The sequence below is a fragment of the Hippoglossus hippoglossus genome, chromosome 12 (genome assembly GCF_009819705.1).
Source record: "Hippoglossus hippoglossus isolate fHipHip1 chromosome 12, fHipHip1.pri, whole genome shotgun sequence".
Lineage (NCBI taxonomy): Eukaryota > Metazoa > Chordata > Actinopteri > Pleuronectiformes > Pleuronectidae > Hippoglossus > Hippoglossus hippoglossus.
The window spans coordinates 1038769-1060995 of NC_047162.1; the positions used below are offsets into that span (position 1 = coordinate 1038769).

At 41.8% G+C, this 22227-nt stretch overlaps 2 protein-coding genes across 4 annotated transcripts; both read left to right on the forward strand.

The window, feature by feature from the left end:
* The first annotated feature begins 1285 nt into the window (after positions 1–1285).
* chsy3 (chondroitin sulfate synthase 3) lies at positions 1286–18973 on the forward strand. 3 transcript variants are annotated; one of them, XR_004615664.1, is made up of 5 exons: positions 1286–2096; positions 2792–2881; positions 3804–4087; positions 4824–6694; positions 18963–18973. XR_004615664.1 is itself a non-coding variant. In XM_034602769.1 (4 exons), exons 1-4 carry the CDS (start codon positions 1520–1522, stop codon positions 6393–6395), a joined length of 2523 nt encoding a protein of 840 aa, XP_034458660.1. In that variant the 5' UTR covers positions 1286–1519; the 3' UTR covers positions 6396–7369. The 3 variants fall into 3 exon arrangements, 2 of the variants coding, with proteins under 2 accessions (XP_034458660.1, XP_034458662.1); XM_034602769.1 differs by lacking the exon at positions 18963–18973 and having other exon boundaries at positions 4824–7369; XM_034602771.1 differs by lacking the exons at positions 2792–2881; positions 18963–18973 and having other exon boundaries at positions 4824–7369.
* sptlc1 (serine palmitoyltransferase, long chain base subunit 1) lies at positions 8406–21985 on the forward strand. The gene is made up of 15 exons (XM_034602821.1): positions 8406–8520; positions 12245–12352; positions 12439–12533; positions 14426–14519; positions 14668–14740; positions 15387–15519; positions 15685–15814; positions 16238–16327; positions 16837–16944; positions 17258–17353; positions 17726–17822; positions 18008–18062; positions 19491–19608; positions 19939–20012; positions 21122–21985. Exons 1-15 carry the CDS (start codon positions 8467–8469, stop codon positions 21213–21215), a joined length of 1419 nt encoding a protein of 472 aa, XP_034458712.1. The 5' UTR covers positions 8406–8466; the 3' UTR covers positions 21216–21985.
* Positions 21986–22227: the final 242 nt, after the last annotated feature.

Sequence of the window (22227 nt, forward strand, 5' to 3'; positions counted from 1 at the left end):
AATAGAAGGATGTGATTAGGGCCAGCATGTTATCAGTATGCATGTGGAAAACAATACTTTTTTTATCTTGTGCACAAAAGATAAATAAGTTGTGCATACCCAGTTACTATCTGCGCAGTAAAGACATGACTGGTCGATGCTTTGAAGACAACACTACCTTGCGTTTACAGGTTTTTAAGAGTTTTTTTTATTTTTCAAGTATTATGATTGAAACATAGTCCCTCTGTTGGCTGAGCCTGTTGTCCTTCAGTATGCACAGCAAAAGATTACAATTTTGATGCAATTTTGTGAATGCAACCTGCGATAAAAAAACCAAAGCAGAGGATGTACATGATTATGATGATGATGATGATCGTGGTGCAAGTGTCCTGAGGCAAGATACTGAAACACCCCCTGAATTGATGACTAGAAAGCCTACAACTCAAAGCACTTGACTATACAATTCCAACAGTGTACTGATAACCTCAATTAAGAACACATATGGTAAATGGACTGTATTTACATAAGGCTTTCCAGTATTATTGACATGTACTAATAGCAGTCTTCAGATATCCAGCTGGCCAAAGGAGGAGATGTGTGCCACTGATGTCAAAATCTCCTCAAAATGCATTGAGGGTTCCACCCAAAGTGGAGCACTTAGACGATGTACGAGCAAAGAAGAGATGGAGGGAGAGGATCAGTCAATCTATTCGCTGCTTGTGAAGCCGAAAGTGATACAGGTTCAGACTTTGACAGCGTGTTAGGGGCCCTGAGGACATGGCCGATGTGTGCACATCAAGTTAAGACAAGTGGAAAGTCATAGACAGCTGCTTGCCAACGAATGGATACAGAGATCCTCCAACCAAAAGAGTCAGCTGGGAAACAATAACAAATGTCATGGGAGTAGATGAACAGTTTTGTCCAACCGTGATCTGATAACCTCTGTGTGGACCCAAGAAACGTTTAAAGACTTCAAATGTGTCATTCCTCTCCACAGACAGTTGGTACTGAGATGAAGGGAGGAAACAGAAAAGAGGAGATAGACATGAAGAACAGAACTCTTCCCAACTGGTTTGTGTGATGTATTTGTTATCTCCAGCAGAGAGACCGGATATGAAAGAGGAGAAGATAAAAAAAAAGATGAATAGAGTAAAAAAGTATGAAGGAGAGGAGGATGCTGGACGAGACAGGAGAATGTGCCACTGGACTGGAGGCGGGACATGTGGAGGTGCAGCGCGGCTGTCAGTCTGGAAGTTGGCTGTAGGTCAGTGTCGTGCAGCGGTGGGGGGGGGAGGAGGGACTGTAGGACGCTCTCGGATGGGACACGATGACACTTTAAAGCGGACACCGTGTCTGCTCAGCCCCGTGCGTTACGCGTCCAGAAGCTGGGAAGCGTTTCCACGTCAGGTAGGACAACCCAGGCCTCGCTCGAGCTCCGCGGAGCCGCCGGGTGCTCGTACACGTCAGCAGCTCCAGACAGCGGCAGCATTCATGTGTTCGCAGGCACCGCAGAGCTCAGCTCTCCGCAGGGGAAACAGACATGGCTCTGAAGCCGAGGAGGCCGTGGTCCACCGTGATTTTTGGCGTTTTCCTGGGATTCACCGCGTCCTCGTGGCTCATCGTGCCTCAGGTGCTGGAGAGCAAAAGGAAGAAGTCCCCCGCGTGTTACTACAGAGACTCCTCCATCGGTAACGGTCCAGTCGACGTCCTCGGTAACGGCGCGGCTAGCAAAGCCCGGGACAGCCCGCAGCTAAGTCCGGGCGAGGACTTCGTCTTGAGTCGGGGAAACAGCAGCGGGGACACCGGGAGAGCCGTCGGCACACCGAGGCGGTTCCTCTACGTCGGTGTGATGACAGCCAAGAAGTATCTGGGCTCCCGCGCCGTCGCCGCGTACCGGACCTGGACGAGTTCCGTACCCGGGACGGTGGAGTTCTTCTCCAGCACCGGCTCCGGGGCGATCCACCTGCCCGCCCCCGTCCCGGTGGTTTCCCTGGCCGGTGTGGACGACTCGTACCCGCCACAGAAGAAGTCATTCATGATGCTCAAGTACATCCACGACCACTACCTGGATAAATACGAGTGGTTCATGCGAGCGGATGATGATGTTTATATAAAAGGTGACTATTCTGAGAATGCAGCTATTTCTGGCAATAAGATGAGATCAAACTTTATTTATCCCGAAGGAAACTCTTGTGCCAGCTTGCTCCTAGATGACAGTACAATATATAATATAATAAAATGCAGTGACAGAAGTCCAACATAGAAGTGACAGATAAAAACAAAACTAAAACTATACGTGTATTGTAAAAGGAGCATACATATTGAAGTATTGCACATGCTATTGAATTAATATTACGATTAACAAAAACTGTACAAACACAAATTGCACGTGAATGGACACTGTGTGTGTGTGTGTGTAAGGTGGGGTTCTCTGAGGTATGGAAGTAAGGTTTGAAGATTGATATTTATAATGGGACATTATGTTGTTATAGTCTAAAATAAATGAACGTTTGCAGATCATGTGAAATAAAGGGGTTCCTATTTTATTGACACCAAGCCAAGCCCTGATCGCTACCCTATTTAACTCACCTTAAATCTAATCTATCTAATCTTAAATAACTGATGACCTGACCCTGACCTTAGAAGCAGGGCGGATTTAACAGGTATCAGGTAAAGCCCTCGCTTCCTAATGGGTCAAATCTTTAGGGACATGGTAAAGGAGGTCCCAGGATGTTTATCCCTAAATGTGTTCAAGCAAATCACCGCAAACACACGGTCAGGGCTCATGCAAAGGTGGTCATCTTTTTTGTAGCTTTTGACATTAATTGTGGGAATATGGCCACAAGAGGCTCCAGAAACATGAGCAGTCAGACAGCTGTGCAGGTTGGAAACAAAGCAGCAGGTTAGACAAACACACACACACACACACACACACACACACACACACACACACTTTAGTCCATCACAGACTCCTTCAACTGCAGCTCTCCTGATATAGGCTACTCACTGTACACACAGGAAGGAACTATTATTACCAATATTTAAAGGGAGTTAAATTCAGTTTTACCTCATAAACATTTAGTTAGTTTCCAACCTGTGTGGTCGTCTGACTGCTGGATTTCTTATCCTGTCACACTTTGTTGTAGTGACGTTCCCAGATCTCCGTAGTTAATTTAGTGTTACCGTAGTTAATCAAATTGATGGCTTTGTTAATGATTGATTGACAATATCTAGGAATAGGGCCTTAGTTATTTTTCAGTACTAAATGTCTATTGAAGTAGTTAAACCTGTTGAACACTTTAAATTGACAGTTAATGATTAATAATAATTTCAGAACATTCAGTATAGGCAGGTTTACTTTTTTTCCCCGATGAAAAAAGACTGTTTGTAGGTCAGACCATAGAGAAAGTCCACCTTATTCTTACTGCTCCTGAAATGGATGAATTAATCAAAGAAACATGAGCTGTGGTTTTGGAAGGGAACCCCTAGTGGCTCTACTCTTATTTTTTTTGTAAGCGTGGGACTTTAATCCCAGTGTATTCTAATAAGTTATGTTCATGTGTGACAAATGTTTCAGCAACAGTATTTTGTGGTGTATTATATCGTGTATATCCATGTGAGAGGGACGTTTGCATGCACATGGCTCAATAAATAAATAAATATTTCTAGGATAAGATAATTTTGTTAGTTTGAACTAGTTTTATTTTGTAGAAAGATGTGCTTATACTGAGCAAAGTAATTTAAACATATCCAGCCTTATCCAGCCCAGGATGACGTGTTGTCAAAAAGCCCATTTTAATTTGTCACTCCTCACCCTTTTCCAGGTGAGAAGCTAGAGCTGTTCCTGCGCTCACTGAACAGCAGCAAGCCCCTTTACCTTGGCCAGACGGGCCTCGGTATGGCTGAGGAGCTGGGCAAGTTGGCCCTAGAGCCCGGAGAGAACTTCTGCATGGGAGGCCCTGGGATGATCTTCAGTCGAGAGGTGCTGCGCAGGATGGTCCCTCACATCAGTACCTGTCTGAGGGAGATGTATACCACCCATGAGGATGTGGAAGTGGGCCGCTGTGTGCGTCGCTTTGGTGGAACACAGTGTGTGTGGTCGTATGAGGTATGGATTGAGCCAGTGTTCTTTCTGTTCTATCAGGCTCATGGAATACGAGTGTGTATTTAGTGACAGTGGGTGTTTTTGATCAGTTCTGTGGGATTCAGATATTAATAATGGTGATCTTTAATTTTCCAAAGTAACCAAGCACTTTGTACTGGGGTGGCAACACTTTTGTATTTTTCTTAGGACTACTACAAGGGGAATCCTAAAGCAAAAAAAACCCTCCCACAGATGTTAGTTTCCAAAATCTAGCACAGTGTAGGGCGTGTATACTGGATGACATGCGGTGTATGTGTTTTAATGTGCATCAAATAATACAACAGAACTAATTGACCTTTTGACACCTCACTGACGACTGTTATGGAGAGAGAGATGCTTTGTGGCTGTGTTTTACTGCTGTTGATGACTGTACATGGCACATGCTCTTATCCTTATTTTTCCCATCTCCTGAAAAGTGAATATTAGCAGATGTAAAACAAATGCATTGAGTGACAGAAACAGGAAAAACAAGTTTTGCTCTATTTGTATATGTCCTTGGAGTTTTCATTTGTGAGCCTGTGTAACTGTTGCTGTTGCTGTTGTGTGCAGCACATCTGCAATGAAAAAGAGCTTTGATTAAACAGAGGTCATCTGTTTATCAGAGTTATCAACTTGTAAAATGGCACAAGTAGTCATGAGTGTTTTTGGAAATTGTGCCTGGAAATCCCCCATGCTCATGGTGTTCAAACTCTTTTCACAGATGCAGCAGCTCTTCTATGAAAACTATGAACACAACAAGAAAGGTTTCATTGAAGAACTTCACAGTAGCAAGATCCACAATGCCATTACCCTGCACCCCAACAAAAAGCCAGCCTACCAGTACCGTCTGCACAGCTTCACGCTGAGCCGTAAGATCTCTGAGCTTCGTTATCGCACCATCCTGCTCCACCGTGACGGTCTGATTATGAGTTACCTGAGTGATACGGAAGTGCTGTGGGAGGATCAACAACTGGGTCCGCCACCTTCCTACATGCGCTATCAGCCCAATGAGAGAAATGATGTCATTGAGTGGGATTTCCTGACAGGACGCCACATTTATTCTGCTGTTGAGAACAAGATTGTGCGGCAAAGCATTGGGAACTTGCTTTGGACTGCACTAGAAGACATTATTCTACAGGTCATGGAAATGATTAATACGAATTCAAAAACACGTGGCCGTATAATTGACTTTAAAGAGATTCAATATGGCTACTACAGGGTGGATCCAATGCATGGGGCTGAATACATCTTAGATTTACTGCTGCTGTACAAGAAACATAAGGGACGCAAAATCACAGTGCCTGTGAGGCGGCACGCTTACCTTCAGCAGCCCTTTAGCAAACCCTTCTTTTCTGAAACTGAAGAGTTGGATGTGGTTGAACTGGTGGCTGCCATCAACTCTGAATCCCAATCCCTGTCCTTCCTGTCCAACTCCCTGAAGTTCTTGTCCCCCTTCCAGTTCTATGAATCAACCAGGGAAATGTGGAAGCAAAGCCAGAGGAAGGTCAACATTATCGTTCCATTGTCTGGTCGCTACGACACCTTTGTCCACTTTATGGAGAACTTTGAGAAGGTCTGTTTGATAACCAAACAAAATGTTAAGCTCTCTGTTGTCCTTGTGGACAGTGAGAGCAATCAGAACAGTGGAAAACATTTCCAGTTAATCAATGACTACTATAGGAAGTATCCCACAGCGGACCTCTCTATAATCCCCGTCCCAGGCAACTTTTCCCGAGGCCTGGCTCTGGAGCTGGGCTCCTCAAAGCTTGATAACGACACCTTGCTGTTCTTCTGTGATGTTGATCTTATATTTAGTGGCGATGCCTTGCAGCGCTGCAGAGACAACACTGTCCAAGGGAGACAGGTCTATTTCCCTGTTGTCTTTAGTCAGTACAACCCCAAGATAGTGTATGCTGAGAAGTCCCACAGAGAAAACCAATTTGTGCTCACCAAGAAAAGTGGTTTCTGGAGAGATTATGGTTTTGGAATCACGTGTGTTTTCAAGAGTGATTTGCTCAAAGCAGGAGGTTTCGACACCTCAATCCTCGGCTGGGGATTGGAAGATGTGGACTTGTTCACAAAAGTAATAAATTCTGGATTAAAGGTGTTGCGCAGTCAGGACCCCGGAATTTTCCACATTTATCATCCTGTCCACTGCAACACAAGTCTGGAGCAAAAACAATACAAAATGTGCCTTGGGTCAAAAGCAAGTACGTTTGCGTCGACAATACAGTTAGCAGAGCTGTGGCTGGAGAAGCATGTAGAAATAGGTTATAACAGAACCTCATCCTGACATTCAAGACCCGTGGGACCCGATGTAAGTTTACCTCTCATCTGCTTGAATGCAGACAGCCATGGACTGTGTGTCTTGTAATGAGACTGTGGATCACGAGTAAAAACAGGTGGACCAATTAAAACTCTGCAGGACCCCAATCCAGACCGACCTGACAAGCTAGAATCTGTTACGAATGGATCTAGATGTAATCGTACAAGAACAGAACTGAGTCCAAGAATGCTGCTGTAAATTAGTCAGACAACGGTGTCCATCCAGCTGGGAAAACCGCAGACTGAATAAAATTTGGCTGTGATTTGGTACATTGGAAAATGTACAATTTACTTCAGTATTACATATTTAGGGTTTTGGGTTTGATTTTACCTTGTAAATGCCAAGCTATGTGGTTTAAAAAATGACAATGACCCAAAGAACAATCACCGAAAATACCTGAATAATGGTTTAAAATTCGAAATAACGACAGGAAATTAAATGAAATATTATATATATGTATATGTATATATTTTTAATTCAAATAATTACTATGTTGATGGTTTTACACAAAGTGCTACTTATTCACTACTTACTTAATTACTGCGTTGCAGGTTTCAGTATACTGCAGAGTCACCATCTGCAACTCAGCTAATCTATGAATCTAATACTCTGTTACTCTGCTAATCATGTGTGAAGCCAGGTGGAATGTGGACGGCAGCTGTCCCGCAAGCAGCAGCATCAGCTGCTGTGTGTGTGTGTGTGCGTGTGTGCGTGTGTGTGAGAGAGATAATTGCATATTATTATATACGCTTTTTACATCGCCATAGTTATTATGATGTTTACATGTCTTCCTCAGGACCACGTCTTATCAGTGCACTGCAGCCTGATGCCATACCCACATGCTTATAGGTAAAAGGAACAATCTGCTAAATAATAGTTGGAGAAAATTGGCAAAACTGCTTTGAATGAGACTGGCTCTGGTACTGTCACCAATTAATAAAGAAAATGTGTCATGAGTGCAGTAGCCGTTTTTTAGACTTCTGGATTTCAGTAATCTTATTTTTTTCAGCAATACAAACACATTCATGATATTGATGTTAAAACAAGTAAAGTGTTGGTTAGCTTTAATGATTCACAGCACTAGAATCTATACTTGCATTTGTTATATAAGTGGGTTACAATCACCAAAGAAAGAGATGGAGACATTCTCACAACAACCTCATAATTACAAGTACTTATCTCAAATTTATTGCATCAACCTATTATAATAATACATTTTCTCATAATAATGAGATTCTAACTCATAATTACAATGTGAGGTTGTGTTTTCCTTTTTTTTAATGACTTGAGGATTTGAAAAGAATATTAAGTTTAAAGATTTGTTTCCCCAAAAAGAAATAACAATGGCTATATTAACTGATTATTTATAATAAATGTTTAAACAGGTATTTTTGACTTTTTCATTCTTTACAAAAAGCCGAATTGGTATAAGTCTGTAAGTCCTTGCAGGCCTGGGTGAAAGACCATTCTAACAGTTTCAGACTAAAAGCTTTTTTCGACTGGTTGTAACTCGGCTAGCTGACTAGTGGCCACTGGGACAGTGAGCTGGTTACAGTCTAACCAATCAGAAACTTTTGGGAAGCAGCTTAATGTTGCTACCTGTTATGGTTGGGTATATAAGAGATGGTTGCATTTCAAATCTGTTTACAGTAGGTCTTGTTTTATAAGTGTGGTTTTGTGTGGTGCACAGAAAGATCACTGACAGAAATATGAAGGATTATTTCAGGACATGGCGCTCACACAGCATGTGTTGTGTTTGTGTTAGTGTTGTAATTATGACGGTCTAAAATGAATAATAATTATAATGTGAAACTTGCCAACCCCCTTCAGAAACAAAGGGAGCATGCGTGAAAGTACAAGCTCACATTTATTTGTTATAATTGTTATATTTGACCTTTAACTGGCTTCTGTATTTTATTCATTACTATTGCCAATTTGAAACTATTACCTAAGTATTTTACGGATGGACGCTCAGATGTCCTGCTTTTCTTGTAGAACGTGAACGCAGCTTGACTGACGTTGCACAGGAAAGCTGAACATGGCGTCCGGGCAGCAGTGGGTGTTGGTGGAAATGGTGCAGGCGTTTTATGAGGTACGTGTCTCCTCTGCGGGTCTCTGTCGAGCAGAATCCAGCCCCGACGTTCACAGGTTCGATTCCTCGGTTGTTCGAAGTCACGTCGTGTTTTTTTTTAGTTTAGTCCGAAGCTGTAAATGTTAAACTTGTCGGTACGGTGGCCTGAGGGACGTGTCGCAGCCAATCAGCGGCTCCCGTTTGACTGCTCACGGCCACTCAACGACCAGAAGTAAAGAAACAAGGAAGTTTGAGTGAACGTCGCCGAACCTTCTTCGTCTGAAAAGCAGAAATGATTTGTTGAAGCTGATCCGCTGCTGGAGTTCTGTCGTAGAAGCCAAGATAAAGAGTTTAACCACATGCCATGCTATTTATTGCTCTGGTGAGATCGTAACGTATGTTACAGGAATACAACCAAACACAGATACTTCCCGGGATGTTGAAAAAAAGTAAATGTGGGTTTAGGTTGTACAATCAAGGTGTGGCGTTTCTTTATAGATGCAGACAAAAATATATATTTTTTCAATCTATAGTCGGAGCCTGTGATTTGGGTTGGTTTTCTTCCATGGTTGTTATTTTCCGATACATTTGCAAACATTCCAAAGACGGAAATACTCTGCTTCTCTGCTATTGGTCCAATACGCTGTCAGTCACAACCAGGTGGAGACGCTGTTAAACGTCACGTGTGTTCAGGCGTTTTGGTGAATTTCTGTAAAAAAAAATGGGAATGGAACCAATGTCTGATAATTGACTGCTTTTCATGGGCTGTATTTATTAGTGATGGCGACATGAAGCTTCATGCAGCATTGACGCTTTCCATCCAATTGGTTCACTCATGGGCCGAAGCTTCATGGTGCTTCATTTGCTCCACTGTGCCATCAAGTGGACAATAAATGTAAAACAGGCAGAGTGATTATAATGACACCATGTCTTTGGTGTGTGAAGCTTTGAATTGAATAAATGAATGAATGATGTTTGTGATGCCAATACATACATTATGAACTTATTAATATGGTGTCTGTCTTTATGATACAATGGCGGGGTCAAAAGGGAAAGTGGAAACAAATTGGGCAGAGGGTTGTGAGGTGAATGTGCTTGTGTTACTTGGTTTGTGACTGTGCTTATGTAACTAGGGATAACATGTAACACGTGGGACATTTTATTCATTTTTATTTAAAAATAACAACTTTTCCACAGTGCTGGGTTTCAGGCGGTTGTTTTTTTTTTGCAAACAAACGCGCAAAATGTGAGGTGAGGTGGGGTGGGGGGGGATCCATTGCTGCCCCTTATATTTCGATTCGCACGCCAAACCCGCGAACCATTTCCTGACTCAGTCACGTGGTACGGCCGGCTCGCGAGGCTTTGAACGTCACCACATACGTCATCAACACAAATCGATACGCGCTTCACAAAAATCTTCCTAGATTACTCGACACATGCTTCGAAGCCTCGACACGGAAGCACACATCACTAGTATTTATACAGCGCTTCTCTACTACTTCATGACCACTCTACTTTACACACACATTCATACAGTCCACCTATGTGCAGCACCTTCTCTGTGAGTACGGGCAGTTTTGGGGTGCAGTATCTTGCCCGGGACATTTCAGCATGCAGAATGGAAGGGGATTGAACTGCCGACCTTCTGGTTAGAGGATGACCCGCCCTATTCTCTGAGCCACAGCCGCCTCTCAACTTCAAATAGCCTGATTGCTGTCGCTGTATTTGAACTGGAGCATTCCTGTTCATGCAGTACTAACTTTCTCATGTTGAAGTCATCCAGGCACTGATCCACTAAACTGCGCACTCATTGGACTAATGTCCAAGGTCCATATACCCGCGGTCAAACTTAAGTCACTTAGGTTGGTATCGATCAGACTATGAATGTGTGTGGGGACCACATCATACTGGATAGAGTTCTCTCCGAACCTGAAGTGGACAGGTTCGGAGAGAACTCATTCGTAAGCTGAGACCTGCACCTGTGCTGAACACTCATTGATATTGGCTATGATTATTACACAATATATTCCCACCCTAACCTCAACCATCATGACTAAATACCCAACCCCTACTTTTTACCTAAACCTAATTCTAACCCAAACAGTTCTTTGAATATGGGAGGCAATGTCTTCAGTCTGTAATAGTCAAACTTATCCTCACAAAATAGATTTTCAGACATGACCTCCTGAGGATGGCTGCTCTCTCTGGAGTTTGTCTTCACACATAATGAGCGTATCAGGAGATTCTCCGCTCAGATGTGTTCAGAACAACACAGAAAGGTCTGGAGGGTTCAGGCAAGGGAGGGGGCAGCAGGCAGAGGCTGTTGTTCATAGCACATCGACACCGGCATCTGCCCTTATCTCCCAAAACTCTCTTGACATCTTCGTTGGTGTCTTCTACGTTTATGGCACTGCTTTTTCATCCTGAGATATTTATTTTCTTTGTTTTTTTTGGAAACGTTTTTGTTTTTAGAGACACCCCCACTCACCTGCGGTAAAGCCTGCAGACAATCTCCTGCTGTGTTCTCTTTTCACATCAGCTCCCTCGGACATTCTTCGAGCTTTATACTAGGGGGCTGGCTGGGAAAACGCTGGAGAAAAGTTTGGAGGCGTTCACTCAGACAAGTGCATTCATACATACGGCTACTGGAGGTTCTCTGTCGTTCAGTTCAGTTTCAAGTCTGAAAGCACCCTATTAAACCACAGCTTATCAATCTGTTTACAAACACACAAGTGACAGGGAAATAACTATTAGATATCAGTGCTCATTTAAACACATCATAGGTTCGAGTTGGATGATGAAACAGGACGCTTTAAAAAGGTGATATCTCTCACCTTTGCAACTGCCTAAGACATCAAATACAGACACCTTTGATGAAGGCTCCCATAAACTCCCATTTAAAAAAGAAAATCACTGTTTGTCGCAATTTATGAGCGAACCGTCTGGCGAAAGTCTTAGAATAGACAGATCACACCATTCCCGACCGAGTCGCACGTTTTGATGTATTTGTCGTGCATGTGTGACAAAAGCTGCGGGAGGAGTAGTGGGATGAAATTTGAGGCAGAAGAACGACGAGTAATAATGACGATAAGAAGTATGGGGAATAATAGTATATGTGCATGCATTGCATTACTGCACTCATAACAAGTCAGCTACGTTATCCAGAAGCTACACTAGGCCTGCTCATCAGAGAAACCATTAACAGTTCTGTGGTCTTTGAAAACCTCTTTGACAACACAGCAGTCAGGAAAGACGTCACCCTGAAGCCCAGAGGAAGACTAAATGTATCGGTGGTGTATTCTTGCAGACAGTGTCTGCTGTCAGTCACTCTCCTGTGTGGCAGTTTTTGATTGAAGACAAATACTGTATCCAGACCAAACTGGTATTTTTCTACTCACAGAATATAAGACAAGAAACAACATATAAGGCAATTAACTGTCCATGCACAAAGACCCCAAAAAAGTCAATTGAGACAAAAAATAAAAGTAAATGTGACAGATGAGATAACGTGGTTTGGTCAACAACAGTAATAGTTATTGGAAACACAGCTATTATAAGAATAGTAAGACATTTGCAAAAATTATTATATTACCACAATTCCAAGACAGGACTTTTGTCTGTAGACACGTTTTATCTATGTTTTCGACAGGATTAAACTGATACTATGAGTCCAACTCACTCACCAGTCTGACACCAGTCTGACACCAGTCTGACACCAGTCTAACTCTGTCCCTGTCAACCTCAGGCTCCTGCTTATCACCTGATCCTGGAGGGGATTCTCATACTTTGGATCATCAGGCTTCTGTTCTCCAAGACCTACAAACTTCATGAGACGTATAAACTGACAGAGAAGGTAAAGTCAGCACAGTGCATTGAAAAACATAATGCGGTGGTTGTGTCTGTGTCAACAAACAGCTGTCACCTGGATCTATGTTACAGGAAAAGGAGGACCTGATTGAGGAGTGGCAGCCAGAGCCTCTTGTTCCCCCTCTGTCCAAAGAGCAGCCATCCCTAACCTATGATGTTGTCACCGGGTAAATCCCACAGGACATCTCTCTGCTTCACATACTGCTTATAGACTCAGAGCTGTTTGATTCTTCATATTATTGATTGGTGTTTACAGTAGCCAGTAGCATTGAATGTGCTCCATGCCCCCTTGGCAGAGTTGATAGTAAGAAGCAGCTCAACATAGAAGGTCATGTTGTCAACCTGCTCTCTGTTGTTGAGGACTTAAAGGTCCAGTGTGTAAAATTTCTATTGACAGAAATTTAATATAAAATAATCCTGGTGATGTTTTCACGAGTGTGTTTCATCTAAATTATACAAATTGTTGTTTTATTTACCCTAGAATGGGCCCTTTATATTGAAATACTTTATATTCACATCAGGGGGGGGTCCTCTCTACGGAGGCCGCCATGTTTCTAACTAAACACCCTTTGAGTTTTTATGAAAACTGAAGGTCACCACAGGTTCTCTTTCATGTTTGGAAGGGGACGGTGAGGTGAGGGGTATTCAGCTGCAACATGAAACTTCACCACTAGATGTCAGTAAATTCTACACCCTGCAACTTTAAGACAGCGTATGTACGCCAGTCAGAAGTTAGAGTCAGGGCCAGGGAGTGAAAATTTCCAGAAAGCTTTCTGATTGGAGGCAGCATAAGTAAATGGCCCTGAGTGTAGGACGAGTTGTCAAACAGTTGAAAGTGTTTTACAGGAAGAGAAAAGACAGACATTTAGATGTATAAATACTAATATTCTGGTTTTATAACAAGAGATAAATGTACAGTTAACAAAGGGGCACAGGAATAAACCTGGGAACATACATTTTTCTTTTCATGGAGCTTTTAAGTTTTGGCTGAAACCAACTGTCCACGTGGGCTAAAGGTTCATTCAAGCTTTATTCTCTATCATCACAGTTGGCTCTGTAATGATTCATTCATCAGGATGGTTCTGAACAGAATTCACTTCTGCAATTTGAGAGCAACACCAAACCTCACTATACAAATGATGACACTGAAAATAAAGAATAGAAGATAGAATTTATCATTATTTATGGCTTCATTTAATTTGTTGTTAAAAACAAGAACATGTCATGTGTTGTGTGCTACAGACATGTAGAGTTTGAATAACTGACTCAGTGCAAACATCATTTAGCGTCAATGAAGAGCTGAGACAATATGATCCACACTACACCCTCAGACAGTGGCAGAAGATGGATTGTAACAACCTGCATTCAAAAGCATCACCATCTGTGTGGATGCACATATGGATCCAGATGGAGATGAAAACTTGTCATTGTTTGCTATTAAAATGATTTAGTCAGTGGGGGGGTGGTGGTGGTGGTATAAGGGAGTTTTCCACTTGTGTTGTCAAATTTTGGTCGGACTAGAGCCTGACTTATAAATTGACATGGCTGACATTATTGGCTGGTTACAGTTTATTACAAATATATTAACGTATATGTCAGCTGGTCAGTAACAGTAAATGAGATTCATTTAGTTCCACCAGAGATTCACTTGTGAAATGTCCTGCTTATAACTTACCTGTGCCACACTTTTAAAAATACACAAGTGTGAAGGAATCCTTTATACTGTAAATGTCAGTGGGTAGTCCAGGTGCTTATACAGACACATCTTTGTTTTCACCTTTTCCTTTTCTGCCCATGATTAACCATACCAGTGTTTGTGCATGTTCTAGCCAACTCGCAATGAGCCATGTGTTTATTGCCAAACAAAAAAAAACCTTGATTTGTTTGGAAGCTAACATCATCGTGCAATTAACTGATGGAACTGTGGCAACAATAAATGAGCGACAGTATGCACAACCCTGATATGGTGCCTATACGAAAACTAGATACTGTGTTGTGATCTGAACTCAATACTGTGAGTGTGTTCAGTGAAGTGTTTACACACTGCTTTCCATTACAGACCTCCCAGCCACAAAATCATAATCAATGGAAAAGAGTGTGTTAACTTTGCATCCTTTAACTTCTTGGGTCTCCTTGACAATGAGCGGGTTAAGGTTAGTACTAAGGATTTACTTCCTGTAGTATAACGTCTACTACTTTATTATTTATTATGTTTCTGGTGTGGTGAAAAAAAATTGTTGTTTTGGTTTTTTGTTACTTTTTTTGTTGTTTTTTAAATTTCTTTTCTCTTCCTCATGACAGCAAAAGGCCTTGGCCTCACTCAAGAAATATGGTGTGGGCACATGTGGTCCAAGAGGCTTCTATGGAACCTTTGGTGAGTAAAAAAAAAAAAAGATCTGCCTTTCATCTTCTGTTCACATCCTCTTGTCGGATTTGGGAATAATTCAACAGACTGTAGAAAACATGGCAGCTGTCAAGAATACGTTTTACAGTTTATTCTGGCTCCAGCATCAGTCAAAAGGATGGAGCCTGGTTGGGGCTGAGTTGGGCTGAGTTGGGATGAGCCAGCGGCAGCCACCAGGGCTGGTAGTAATGGGCCGAGGCCCCTTTTCAGGGAAGCAGATATATTGTTTAACTCCTGTTTGCAGTGGTTTCCCCACATAGAGTCATCTGTGGAGCAGCGTTACAATTTTACTGCACAAATGACCAATGATAAAAATATGAGACAAAGCTGCTGTCACAGAGAACACAATTCTTCCTTATATCCTCATTAAATTACATTAAGAAGCCTCTGTATTCTATCTGTGAGCTTCTGATAGTTTTCTGTATACAAAATTGTACTGTTGTTCAATCTTTATCAGTGTCTTAAACTAGGCCATAGCCATGGAATTGAGCCTGGAAAGTCATTGAAAGGTCCTTGAAATGATGTTTGAGTAGGTGTGGTAACTCTGGTATGCAAGCCTGAATATTTTCTGTCATTGTAAATGCAAATTAACCACTTACCTGTTTTTCTCCTCAAGATGTTCACCTGGAGTTGGAGAGCCATCTGGCCAGATTCATGAAGACAGAAGAGGCCATCATCTATTCGTATGGCTTTGCAACCATTGCTAGTGCAATCCCTGCCTACTCCAAGAGGGGTGACATCATCTTTGTGTAAGCTTTGTCTCTGCTAACGTGTATCATGCAAAAAGCAACAATGATTGTCAGTCAGGTTTAGCTGGTCAAAGGTTCAGTGCAGACAGAAACATCCACCATCCGCAGCCTGTTAATGATTTGTGTTCCCTGGTTTTATGTTTTTGTCCTTGATTGTGTGTTCAGGGATGAGGCCGCCTGCTTCTCCATCCAGAAGGGTCTTCAAGCGTCCCGCAGCTTTATCAAATACTTCAAACACAACGACATAGAGGATCTGGAAAGGATGCTGAAGGAGCAGGAGCTGGAGGACCAGAAGGTTAGTACAGTGCTGTTTAGTTTGAGGCTACATCATGTTAAAAGTTGGGGCTGCACTTCAGTCCGGACAGACCGAAACAGACAAAGACTTTTGGAAACAACCACGTAGACGATTGATTGGGTCTTACTCTTCACAACATATCTTGCCCTGATTCGTCATGCTCCCACCATGTGATCCCTGTTTCTGGAAAGACCTATGGACCGAGATTATTTTCTAAAACAGACGCAAAGATCTATTTGTTTTTTTAATGAACATTTTATTGATAATACTATTATTAAGTAGTATTAGTGTGGACATTGCCAGATGCCAGGTGTCACCTTAAGGCTGCAAGTGTTTAAACTGCAGATATGTATAATCCTGTTTTAATGACTGTTGTGCTGTCATCAAAGTTTCGTTAAATACCAGACTTTGTGTCTTCCCCAGAATCCTCGTAAGGCTAGAGTGACCCGGAAGTTCATTGTCGTGGAGGGGCTGTACATCAACACCGCGGACATCTGTCCTCTACCCGAACTGGTAAATGGAAAACTAATGGACCCTATCTGTAGCAGATACAAACCGTGTGCTTAAGAGCAAGGAGCTGAAGCTGTTTGCATGATGTTGAGCTCATTCAGCAGTGTATATGTTTCAGTACTGTTACTTCAACACCATGACAAGTTTGAGACAACATATAAGCCTCTGTCCTTTCATTTCTCTTGCAACCTGATTATAAGTTTAATATGTTTTCTTGGGCCATGGATACTGTTGAACTGCTGCTGTGGAACTCACAAACATGGCAGATGTGTCTAATGTAATATGATGTATTGCCCTCTTCAGACCTGGTATTACCATCTGTCCTGAGAGATCCCATCACAAGTGCTCAGTGCTACGTTGGCCTGTTCACCCCTGACATTAAAACGCATCCTCAATGTGTCTCCTGTGACCACTTGAGATGGGATCACTCAGGACTGATGTGAATACCAGGTGTGAACAGGATCTGTATGTCTCTGCTCTGGTGCCCATTGGTGTGTTTGTGCAACTTCCAGGTGGAGCTGAAGTACAAGTACAAGGTGCGGATCTTTCTGGAAGAGAGCCTGTCTTTTGGTGTATTGGGAGAACATGGCAGAGGAGTAACCGAACATTTTGGGGTCAATGTAAGTGCATTCAGCTTTAAGGATATACTGTAGATTCACACTGTTAAAGGCTGAGCAGCTGATGAGCAGTGGTGCTTACACCAATATACTCAGTGGGTAAATCTCCCATACTTATCAGTAGGCACAGCAACAATTCCTGGTTTCTTATCATGATTTATTGCATGCATTGATGTAACCAACAGATTAAATGGTATTAAACTCTTTCAGTAAACATAAAGAGATGGCACTCATGTTGTTTGGATCCAAAGTATACTTGATCAACATTTAGAGCATATCTGAGTAACCACAGTGAACCATCTCTGCTCCCCTGCAGATCGATGACATCGACTTGATCAGCGCTAACATGGAGAACGCTGTGGCCTCCATTGGAGGCTTCTGCTGCGGACGCTCCTTTGTCATTGACCACCAGGTAAAAACAACAGTTTTATTGATACACCTTCCAAGAAGTATAAAAAAAAAAAACGGTTTAGCAGAGAACAAGCCAGTGCCCCAGTCTTCAGAACAGCTGTTCACCAACACTCCCCAACACCTGTGAAACTGAACAAAGCTTGAGCAGTCTTGTTAAGCTGTGGTGAAACACAGACCTGTCCGTATGGACTGTAACTGCTTCCAAAGGGGCTTTCGCTAAATATGGACTTGATATTCATGCAAAATCAAAGGCAGCCACTGATTTTTATTTTCTATTTTTTGTATTTATTCGTTTTTTACTTAGATATCATGTTTTTTCTGGTGATTTAATGCTTCTCCTACTGACGTAAAAAGTAAGATGTTTGTTTTTTAGCGTCTGTCAGGTCAGGGCTACTGTTTCTCTGCGTCCCTGCCTCCCATGTTGGCTGCTGCTGCCATCGAGGCCCTCAACATCATGGAGGAGGATCCAGGTACAAGCTCTGAAATACTAAAACACTTCTGTGCACCTCTCGATTATTAGGACATGTATGTACCTCAGCTGTACAGAGAAGTTTGTGACGAGGTGTTATTTGAGAGAATACTCATCATTTTCTAAGTCTTGCTGATTAGAAGCAGTGTGGTTTTCACTCATTCATCTTCACCATCTGCTTTGCAGATATTTTTGCTGTCCTGAGGGAAAAGTGCAAACAGGTTTACAAGGCTTTACAGGGGTAAGTTCTTCTGTACTATATGATTCTTTTTCTTTGACTACAGTCTTTCACTGTCAACAAAGACAGTGCTGAATGAGAACATATGTCTATATTTTAATTATTCTAAAAGTTTGTAGTTGCCTTTTGCAGGTTAAACTCAATCTAGGGGACATCCACTAAGGACTTATAACCCGTCTGTAGGTGCTAAACAATTCAGCTAATTTCTTATTTACAAAAGTGAGTGAGGTTGCACCACTAAATGTAGTGTGTTTGTTGCATGGGAATTAGTATTTTAAAGTTATCCTGTTCAGAGACACAAAATGTGTGTGTAGGGAGTAACTACATTTAATTTAAAGGTCCAGTGTGTAAAATTTAGGTCAAATGGATCTATTGGCATTTGGCAGAGATTAAATATACAATAATCCTAGTGAAGATTATTGTATATCTACATTGTATGAATTGTTGTTTTCTTTAGCCTACAATGGGCCCTTTATATTTAAATACTTTATATTTACATCAAGAGTGGGTCCTCTATACGGAGGCCGCCATGTTTTTTACAGTAGCCCAGACTGGACAAACTAAACACCTTTTTTGAGAAAGCTACCACAGGTTCTCTTTCATGTTTGGAAGGTAAGGGTGAGGTGCGGAGTCTTCAGCTGCAGCATTAAACTTCATCACTAGATATCATTTCATTTATTTGTTTATTTGACAGGGGCAATGCTGATTAATCAACTGCAAAATGACTGTAAATGAGCCAGAGTTAGCTCAACTGGCAAATTTTCATCGGTTGTCCCGGGCCATTTTTTTTAGAATGGCAACCTAAAATTTAAATAAAATGACTTGTTAGTAGTAGTTATAGTCAACACATACAAGCAATATATACAGACTAATGTTCAGACAGGCACAATGCATAAGAAAAAGTAACAACACAACATATGAGACAAAGCACAGCAAGTAAACAAACTGCAGGTAGGCAGGAAACTCAGTAGGTAGTCACAACATTCTACACACTGAACCTTTAAAGCCTGCAAAAGTCAAATCTGCACATTGAATATCAAATGAAAATATGTTTTAGAAAGTCCCTGCTTATTTCCCCCTAGCACAGTACTCCACCCCAGTGTGTTAGGATTCAATCTGTCAGCAACACTTCCAGAGGAAGGCTGGGTGGAGTTAAAAGGCAGCTGGTGTTGTTTTTGGATGAAATGTTAATAAATAGCAGTGATACTTAATAATCATACCATTCAGTGGATGAGACTCAGGGCTTGTATTGTTTTAGCTCATTGCTAAATGAGAGGCCACCTCTTTATAATCTGACCTAAAAACAAACATCTTGTCCTTTCCGAATTCAGCTGTCGGTTCTGTGGGTTCATCAGGAATTCACCTAAAGATACACCGCGTTTTACGTTGAAATGATGTCAGTGTTGTGTCATGATTATCCTTGTATGACAGAACTCCAGGGTTGAAGTTAGTGGGAGTGCCATTGTCCCCGGCTCTTCACTTGCAGCTCGAGAGAAGTTCTGGCTCCAGAGACGCTGACATGCTGCTGCTCCGCTCCATTGTAGATTACGTAAGTCCTACACTATTGTTCCCCCGTCCCAAATTTCTGTTTTGTTCAGATTATTGGAAACTGTTGAGGAGCTTCTAATCAGCAGCATTGCAATATCAAGATGAGACTCTTTTTTTCAGATTTAAAAAAAAAACTCCTCATTAGAATTTCCCGCTTTTACACATTTGTGTTTGTTCACACAAATGGAGACAGAAATATTTTATATGCTTTCAAATTTTGCAAAAGTTTTCTAAATTGTTCCACAGTCGTAAATCAGATTGTGACATATAATTTAGTATAAAGACTATTTGTTCTAAGTGTTTTATTTTGTTTTTATGTTTGCTGTGTCAGTGTTTGGAAAGAGGTTTGGCTCTGACCCTCGCACGCTACCTGGAAAAAGAGGAGCGCTTCCTCCCCCCACCAAGGTAAAGGGCTCCACCTGCAGAATATGAATTCTAAATCCTCACCAATATACTGAACACACTGTCCACTCAGTCTGTTATATGACAGCACCTGGCTGCACCAGTAAGGATTTAGCTGTAGCTAATGATAATAACTATTGACTAAGTCTTCGTCAAAACAATCTCACATGTAGACTCAAACCGACGGGCGATCAAGTTCCATGTGTTCATCACAGCTGATCACCCTGTTCACACCGGCTCTTTGCATCAGTCAAATGATGTTGTTTTAAACCAGTCTAAGTTTACAAAGGTGTCTGGTGACAATTTGCTAGAGTGTGTTTTTGTGTATGTGTGTGTCGAGAGAGAGGGGTCAGGAGTAGATGACTGAATCAATGGGCTATGCGCTGCTGTGCTATGGAGAAACCTTTTACCCATTTAAGAAAAATATCAATCATTATGTGTCGGTCAGTGTTGATATTGTGTCCACAAACAAATCTGTTTGATTCATTATGAAAGTGTAGCAGGTCAGAAGACGTCAGCTTAGTAGGCGGTCCTACATAATGTGGCCCAGAACACATTTGCATTCACACATTGAAAAGTATGTGGCCACGTGTGTCAGACCGCCTCAGAATGTTTTCTGAGTGATCAGATCTAAAGATGCAGGGGGTGCGTTCACACATGAACTTTAAGTTGACCATTTGTGATGGATCACTCAGGGCGGATGGTAATTACAGGTCTGAAGGGGTCAGTGTGCAACACACATACTGTACACTGTAGTTTGACTTAGCCCCACATTCACCATCCTGTATATGACAACGGTGAGTAAATATGCCATTTCCTCATGTTGTCAGTAAGGTTTGCTGAAAACTACAGTGTCTAGTTGTTGTAGGAAATCATGGAACCTCTGAGGTGTGTTTTTCAAAGGCTTCAGTTGGAATCCAATCATCTCGGGGCTGAGACTAGGATACTTATACTTTCTTAAAGGCTAATCTGTTCATGCAGAACATGTTTTTTCATTTATTTATCTTACAGTGGACAGTATGTCTTAATGTTGAAGTAGAACAATTTGTTTTGGCGACATTAGCCTTGGCACTGCCTCGTTGTGTCTGACTGCTCCCTGTGTGCGTCCTCAGCATCAGAGTGGTGATCACCATCGAACAGACAGAGGACGACATCCAGAAGGCTGTGTCCTGTATCCAAGAGGCAGCTGTAACCATCCTGAAATGACAATGTAATGATTGTGTCTGCTAAGAGACGCCGGAGATTTACCAGGACTCCACTGGACTGGTATGACGTCACTGTGAGGAGGACACTCCTGACCAAATGGTCTCATCCGACTTTGTTTGTCTCTTTGATTCATTGCCTTTGTTCACATTTCAACTACATGTACCACGTGCGTGTATGTTGTTCTGAATGTAAGCGTGGGTCTTCTGGCAGCAGTTGTTTCTCTGCTATCACTAAACGTGATCTTCACTGACCAAATGATCTGTTGCTTTTTTTGTACTGACCAAAGAGGAAGCATTGCACTCATTATTTAACTCGCCATTCTGCAGTCTGTAGGACATGAACTGTACACAATGGTCGTCTTAATGTGCCACCGGTTGTTTGATGTTTAATAGACATTGGTTTTTACTACTGCAGTTTATTTTGTCCTCTGTTATTTAGTTTGTATTTTCTTGAGGGGGATTTTATGTCCAAAGCTACTATAATTAAATGTAAAGATGTGTTTAAATTGAGTTGTTATTAAGACAGATTGGAAGAGGAACTGTGAAACTCTTGAAATTTAATGTCATTTAATTTTGCCCCAGAAACACTGGATCATATGTTTCCTATTGTGCCATAGGCATCTTTCAATTGGCAGATTACACACGAAATCCAAACCAACCAGTTTCCTCACATAATAATCTGTACTCACTTCTGACCGTATGCATATTAAATGGTTTTTAGTATGCTGTTGATGAACATTCTTTGTTTGGAAAAAATGAAAACAAATCATAGAAATCACGGATAAAACAAATAATTACTTTAGAGGAAAACTACTTAGCTGTCTGTTTATTAAATGCATTTGGCTGTGGATACTGTATTGCTGTGATATGTCCAGGATTATCTGAGTTTGCGGAGTGCACCCTGGACAGGTCTCCGGTGTATGATGGAGTAATTCACATCCTTAACCTAAGTCAAAATACCAAGTCAATATTATAATAAGTAAGTCCTGCACACACACGTGATCACATGTTTA

Excerpts from the sequence above, each read along its gene's own strand:
- chsy3 (XM_034602769.1), top strand. The coding sequence starts at position 1,520 with ATGGCTCTGAAGCCGAGGAGGCCGTGGTCCACCGTGATTTTTGGCGTT. Across the intron at positions 2,097-2,791 it reads TGATGATGTTTATATAAAAG|CTTTTGACATTAATTGTGGG; the intron begins GTGACTATTCTG and ends TCTTTTTTGTAG. Across the intron at positions 2,882-3,803 it reads GGTTGGAAACAAAGCAGCAG|GTGAGAAGCTAGAGCTGTTC; the intron begins GTTAGACAAACA and ends ACCCTTTTCCAG.
- sptlc1 (XM_034602821.1), top strand. The coding sequence starts at position 8,467 with ATGGCGTCCGGGCAGCAGTGGGTGTTGGTGGAAATGGTGCAGGCGTTT. Across the intron at positions 17,354-17,725 it reads CCTTTGTCATTGACCACCAG|CGTCTGTCAGGTCAGGGCTA; the intron begins GTAAAAACAACA and ends TTTGTTTTTTAG. Across the intron at positions 19,609-19,938 it reads TCCGCTCCATTGTAGATTAC|TGTTTGGAAAGAGGTTTGGC; the intron begins GTAAGTCCTACA and ends TTGCTGTGTCAG.